The sequence below is a fragment of the Sardina pilchardus genome, chromosome 4, assembly GCF_963854185.1.
Source record: "Sardina pilchardus chromosome 4, fSarPil1.1, whole genome shotgun sequence".
Taxonomy (NCBI): domain Eukaryota; kingdom Metazoa; phylum Chordata; class Actinopteri; order Clupeiformes; family Clupeidae; genus Sardina; species Sardina pilchardus.
This window is the reverse complement of record NC_084997.1, coordinates 28,415,856-28,422,421: the sequence shown is the minus strand read 5'-3', so window position 1 is coordinate 28,422,421 and position 6,566 is coordinate 28,415,856. Positions and strand designations below refer to the sequence as shown.

At 43.5% G+C, this 6,566-nt stretch overlaps 1 protein-coding gene across 1 annotated transcript in view; it reads right to left on the bottom strand.

The window, feature by feature from the left end:
• Positions 1 to 4,069, bottom strand: part of slc23a3 (solute carrier family 23 member 3) — an 8,804-nt gene extending 4,735 nt beyond the window's left edge. Inside the window, exons 1-4 of the mRNA XM_062535101.1 lie at positions 3,655 to 4,069; positions 2,580 to 2,731; positions 1,056 to 1,126; positions 482 to 555 (exon numbers count right to left, since the gene is read on the bottom strand). Of these exons, the coding sequence (XP_062391085.1) occupies positions 482 to 555; positions 1,056 to 1,126; positions 2,580 to 2,731; positions 3,655 to 3,777 (420 nt within the window). The 5' untranslated portion in view covers positions 3,778 to 4,069. The remainder of the gene's footprint in view (positions 1 to 481; positions 556 to 1,055; positions 1,127 to 2,579; positions 2,732 to 3,654) is intronic.
• Between the last annotated feature and the right edge of the window lie 2,497 nt (positions 4,070 to 6,566).

The following is a 6,566-nucleotide window of genomic DNA, read 5'->3' as shown; positions in this document are numbered from 1 at the left end:
CTATATGTGTATGTGTGTGTGAATGTGTGGGTGTCTGCATGTGCATATTATTCTCATTGTCTTCATGCTACAGTAGCTACAAGCTACATGATACCCACGATTACTCTAGTATTACTCAATCAGATGATGGCAGGTAGCACATGAATGAAAGTCTAAACAATCCACCCCACTACATTTGATCCCTTTTCATGGAGAGTGAAAAACGTATTTCGCCTACCTGCTTCTACAGTTGGAAGCATGTACTGTATACGAAATGCGCTGTTTACTTTCAATAAAAAGTAATCAAATGCAGTGTGTAGTGGTTGTTTTTTGTGTGTATATTTATAGCACATTTATACGTGTGTGTGTGTGTGTGTGTGTGTGTGTGTGTGCTACAGGGAGTGCCGTGTGAGGGGTGGGGATAGAGGGGTGATTCAGGGGAGAGAGGGGTGATTCGGGGGTTCAGCACCGTGAACAGCTCCTGGCGAGTGGAGTGGCCTACCTCTCTCTCTGCACTGCTCTGGGCGTCACACCCCTCTGCCTCGCTATACTGCCCCCTGCAGTCCTCTTCACTCCCTGCAAGGCAACACAAACACACAGTGTTGGTCACCGGGAGAACACAGACAAGGTGATGTTACTGTAGTGGCACAGATCACAGCATGTCCCAAGGCCCGCCCCCCAATATGCTGTTGATCACAAAATGATGGAGAGAATGTATTTTCTTCTATTCTATTTCTTCTATTATCTTTTTGTCATCATTACCAAGGTAACCAAGGTAACGTACAATGATGCGTTAGAGAACCATCCTGTCCCTGCTCTAAATCAGGACCGCCTGTGTGAGATGCAGCTGATGGATCTAACAACCCCTCTGTAATTAGTGTGTGTGTGTGCCTGTGTGTGTATGTGCACGCGCGTGTTTGTGCGTGTGTGCGTGTGCGTGTGTTTGTGTGTGTGTTTGTGTGTGTGTGCGCATGTGTTTGTGTTTGTGTGTGTGTGCATATGTGTGTGTGTGTGTGTGTGTGTGTGTGTGTGTGTGTGTGTGAGAGAGAGAGAGAATGTGTGCGTAATTCCCTCACCTGTCTTAGCAGAGAGCAGGACCAGAGCAGGCACCAGCATCTCCAGAGACGGAGCCTGCACCAGTGGCAAGCTGAGCAAACATCACACGTGTCAGTATTATGTGTGTTTACATGTGTTGAGACATTCATCAGCCACTAGTCAACTCTAGAGTGGACTATCACAATCAGTTGACAGTGATGTACTGTAGACAGTTGTGAACTACTGTAGTTGAGGACAACAAAATGGCTACAGGCTTAAAGGTCTAAACATTACTGCTCCCCTGGCAATAGTAATCCACTACGGTTTGTCATGATGGAGTTTTGAAGGCGTGCCGTCCTTCACAGAAATCACATTTGTTTATTCATGTTTCAGTTCTGAGTATGTTTTTCCTTTATAATTGTCTGTATTGTTAATACTTTCTTATTTGATGCAGTCGGGGTGGGTTGGGATGGACTGGGAGTTGGGTGCTTTGTGTGTAAGAAAAACAAAAACTCTGCAACTGTACTGATGTGTCTCTGTTTTATTTCTCAATAAAAAATATATATATATTTATATATATATTTTTAAAGAAAAATGTCTACTCTAGACATTACTATTGTAGCGCCGAGGCTATAACCCCCTTGTTGGACTGCTCTGTTGTTTCCCCTGTGTCTCCTGTTTTCCCGGTCTGTGCGCGCGCGCGCGCGCGTGTGTGTGTGTGTGTGTGTGTGTGTGTGTGTGTGTGTGTTTGTGTGTGTGTGTGTGTGCGTCTGTGTCTCCCTCTCCTCATAGAATAGTCATAGAATGTGTCAATCAGTTCTGATGTGTTGTGATTGGGGGGAGGTGTCCAGGGGGGAATATTTAGGGGATCAGATAGGTTAGTTATTGATAGGGGAGGGATTAGAATAAGGGGTTCTAAGACGTTTACTAAGTTTTATCAGAGTTGAATTGAATTGCGTGCGAGTGAGTTGTGTTGAGTGATTGAGTGACTTGAGTTAGCAATTTAGGGATTAGCAGTACTTTGTTGTTTTTGAGTGGACACCTCCTGCTGCCCGTGTACTAGCCTGTACACTATTAAGAGAATAAATTACCGGAGTTTTGGAACGACATTCAGCCTCCCTGTCTCCTAACTTCTCCTCGGCGCTACACTATGTATGGACACCAATGAGACCTCTTCCACAGTTGTAAGCTCTGTACATTAAAGCCAGTGGGGCAATTGCTCTGTCGCTTAACACGTTTTACTTAAAACTCACTGTCGAATTTAACACGTTTTAAACTGGAGTTTGAGTTGGGAGTTGGAGTTTAAAACCGTGTTAAACTCCAAACTAGCAACAGAGCAATTGCCCCAGTTTGATTCTGTATGTTTAAGATGTTTATAATCTATATTTCTCAATGAAAAGATGTTTAAAACAAAAAAAAAGAAAAATGTCTAGACATTACTATCCACACCAACAATGAGACCTGTTCCGCTGTATCATGTAAGTGCTGTACATTAAAGCCAGTTTGATTCTGTTTAAGATGTAGTATGGTGATGATGACAGCAGTGCGCAGGTGAAGTGTCTGACCGGGAGCCCGTGCAGGTGTGCAGGAGCGTGGCGAGGGCCGAGGAGAAGAGCAGGGAGGCCAGGTGATGACCCCGCCGGGCCTCCGTCCACTGGAGACCACACTGGAGCATCCCCACCGTCAGCACCAGCAACGAGCACTGCACCAACACATGCTGCGGGGAGAGGATGGGGAACAGGTGGAGGTGGGAGTGTGTTTGTGTGTGTGTGTGTGTGTGTGTGTGTGTGTGGTCAAAACAGGCAATGAATGAAGGAGGGAACAAGAGGAGAGAGAATTAGATGAAGGGAATAAAGAAAGGAAAGGAAAAGTGAGAAAAGATGAGAGAGCGGACAGGAAAGATAAAGTTTGGGAAGAGACCGAATTTTGTTTCTCTCAGCCATTCAGCAAAGTAACTGCCCCTATAAAACCTTTTCAGTGCTGCTGAGATGAATGAGAGATAGTGAGAGAGAGAGAGAATGAGAGAGAGAGAGAGAGAGAGAGAGAGAGAGAGAGAGAGAGAGAGAGAGTGAGAGAGAGAAAGAGGGAGTGACTATGATGCAACAGGAGGAAAAGAGATGGAAGAGGTAATGCCGGACAGGAAGTCAGAAGTTGGTTTTGGGATACCCACTACTATCAGTGTCATGATGACTATAGTCATGCTGCACGCAACTACACACACCCCCACTCAGAGAGAGAGGAACAGCTTTGTTTTGTCATTTGAGAATTTGGCTATGAACTATTCTAAAAAAAAATGTTGCACTCAATGCTGCATAACCATGGCAATTCCTACTTACAGTAACTTGTTTACGTTCTAAAGTGGTCCTCCTTGTGGTGCCAAAATAATGCCTAACCTGTCCTGCCTGTAAGTGCATGTTCCAGCTGTTGTGTCAGCAAAGTTTCTCCTTCAGTACCACATCAGTTAATTTGGGGACCAACATACTTTGCTTGCAGAACTACCAAACTCTTACCTGTTGTGTGTAGTAGCCAATGCAATGTCTTACCTGTAAGCTCGTCACAATGATTTATGTTGCCCTATACCTGTCATGCCAATGCAATGTCTTACCTATAGCCTCGTCACAATGATTTATGTTGCCCTACCTGTAGTGCCAGGGCCAGGTTGAGCACAAGTGGTGGGCACCAGTCCACCCCACGGCTGCTGGTCCACTGGGGGCCTCTGGGGTCCTGCACAGAGGCGTCCGTCTGCTGCCCGTCAATAATCATTTCTCCTCTCCTCTGCTGATATCTCACGTTTGCTCCTTTTCGTTGGTCTTTCTGCAGGCTGCTGCTCCCTAAATTGGGGATGTATCCCAAATCACTCCCTTATGTTTTTTTTTTTTTTTTTACAAAAGGATCCTCAGAGGAGTTGCGACGACTTGCTGAACATCTTCATCTTGAGAGCCACCATCCCTTTCAGGTGCATGAAGTCCACGCACATGTGGACAAGTAAAGCTCACATGTAACTGACCCCGAGGTGACCAGTAGCATTTCTGAGCATGTCTCTCTTGTGTTAATGTGCCCTGTCACTGTCCACTCCTACTGGCCGGCCCACCGGTAGCCTCTCCTGTCTGCTCCTTCACTGACCTTTGGGCCCAAGGTTGTGAAACAGTTGGTTGTTGGTTGTTGGCTGGTGAATACCAAGAGACTTCTCCATAATCATTACACTCAATCACTCACTCATGCTCGCTTGCTCCGACTGGACAGGGTCAGGCTCAAGAGGGTTTGCTGGGGATCAGTGGGGGCTTCTGGCCGTTAAACACATTTAATAGGGTGTGGAGGAATTATGAGACGTGGGTACAATAGTGCACACTGCCGATTATTTGACCTTATCAAGATTTAGAAGTGTTAGGTAATTTATCTTGTTTTAAGAGTGAATTTCTTATTTTAAGTGTTCATTCTGTTCAACATTAAATTTGAACACTTAAAAGAAATCTTGTCAAGTGAAATTGCTGCATGGACAAATAATCTCACTTTTACCTCTGATTTTTTTTGTCTTGTTTTTTGACAGCCCCTGTGGTCACCCCCTTATACTTCCTTGTCGGTAGTAAGGTAACATGCTACAAGTTCAGTTATCCCTCTGGTTATGTTGTTTTACCCACAACATATTTGTCATAGTGTGGGATTGGTGAATGGTAACCACATATTTTCAAAATACAGCCAAAATAAGGTGACCAGATGTCCGAGACCAAAACTGGGGACATAATCCCCAAAAATTCCCCCAAATGTGGGAAAAAACGGGGACATTTTCAATTTGATTATCAATTCGATTGAAATACATACAAGTTTGATCTTCATAGGTATTTTTCTGTATTGTCCCGGGGACAGGCAACCAAAAACGGGGACTGTCCCCTGAAACCGGAGACATATTGTCACCCTATGCCAAAAGCAACAAATACTGTTGGAACAGCTAGGAACTGAGGCCACTGATTTTGTGGTGCAGATTTAAGAGCGGCCAAAGAGGCACATGTGTGTGTGTGTGTGTGTGTGTTTGTGCACAGTGGGAACATTCCCACTTCCCAGCCGCATGAACGCACTAGTACATTATGACACAGCTAGGACACACGTTGTTTCCAGGCTTATGTCATGTGACATGCTTGTATATAAATCAGAGAGGAGAGAGAGAGAGAGATAGATATATAGATAGATAGATAGATAGATATAGATACTTTATTGATCCCCAAGGGAAAATTCAAGAGGTGAGAGAGAAAGACAGAGAGAGAGCTGGCGTCTGTTTGCGGGGCTGACCCCATTGTTTATTAGTACTGTTATGACAGCAGTGTGTACGGGGACGACAGAGGTGGAAAGGAACACCCATGGCTTCAAATACAGGACAGGACCGGACCGGACAGTCCCCAACGTCCATATTCCCAAAACATACAAATTAAAAAATACAAATTAAAAATTACAGAGAGGACAAGTTCACACACACATACACACTTTTTTAATGTGAGGCTATGCATGCACCTGTCACATTCGTACTTCTATTGATATGTACACAGGGATATGTTATACCTATCTGTTTTTTTTAATGCTATTTACACATAGCCTAACAAATGACACAAATTTCACAGTACTTATATGTACCAACACGAAAACACCAGCAAAGAAAAATAAATATAGATTTTTTTCATTTCATAGTAACTAGTGTATATTAGTAAGATGTCAATATAGTCTGTCCAAAAGCAATGACATCTGCTGGTACAGACACAATAAGATTTACGTTAACGTGGAGTACCGACTAAACACAGAATAAGCAGTTGTTTTTATTGTTATTTTTTTGCTTTGTCAACACTGCTTAGAGCTGTTGTATAGGCAAAGTTAGTATTTTTTTAGTAACTTCCTAACCTTAATTCTCTATCACTGGAATCCACCCCTTCCATTTAATACATCAAATCATTGGCTGATTGGGATGTCTGTCTTTTCAGAAGCATCCTGATCCTGCAGATAGGGTTGCAATTTCAGTCGTTCATTGCATAGCCCATGAGTATCTCTGAGTCTACAGACATCACATATTAAGTAGTAATCTAGCATTGTGATAGCTATTTGAATGCTAGCTATAGGCTAGCCAAGGTACTCTACACATGAATGTAAAGCTAGCTATCAGCTAGCTCAGGTACTCTCCATGTGAATGTTAAGCTAACCATCAGCTAGCCCAGATACTGTACACATGGGTTTGCTACAGAAGCTGTAAGGTTGCACTGAGTCTCACTGCGTCTCCCCTTCAGATCAAAAACATCTGAGAAGCAGTGACACACCTGATTTAAGAAGCTGAAATTGGTTGATATAAAATCAAGCAGACACACACACACACACACATACATACAGTACATACAGAAACATACACCACCTCAATCTCTCTCTAAATTCTCTTCCTCGTACTCTCTCACACACACAATTACCTCACAGTACTGTTACTGTTAGGTGGTATTGAGATCGTCTGATAATTAATCTCTTCTATGGATGAAAGATAACTGGCAGGGAATTAAGAGGAGAGAAAACACACATCTCCAATA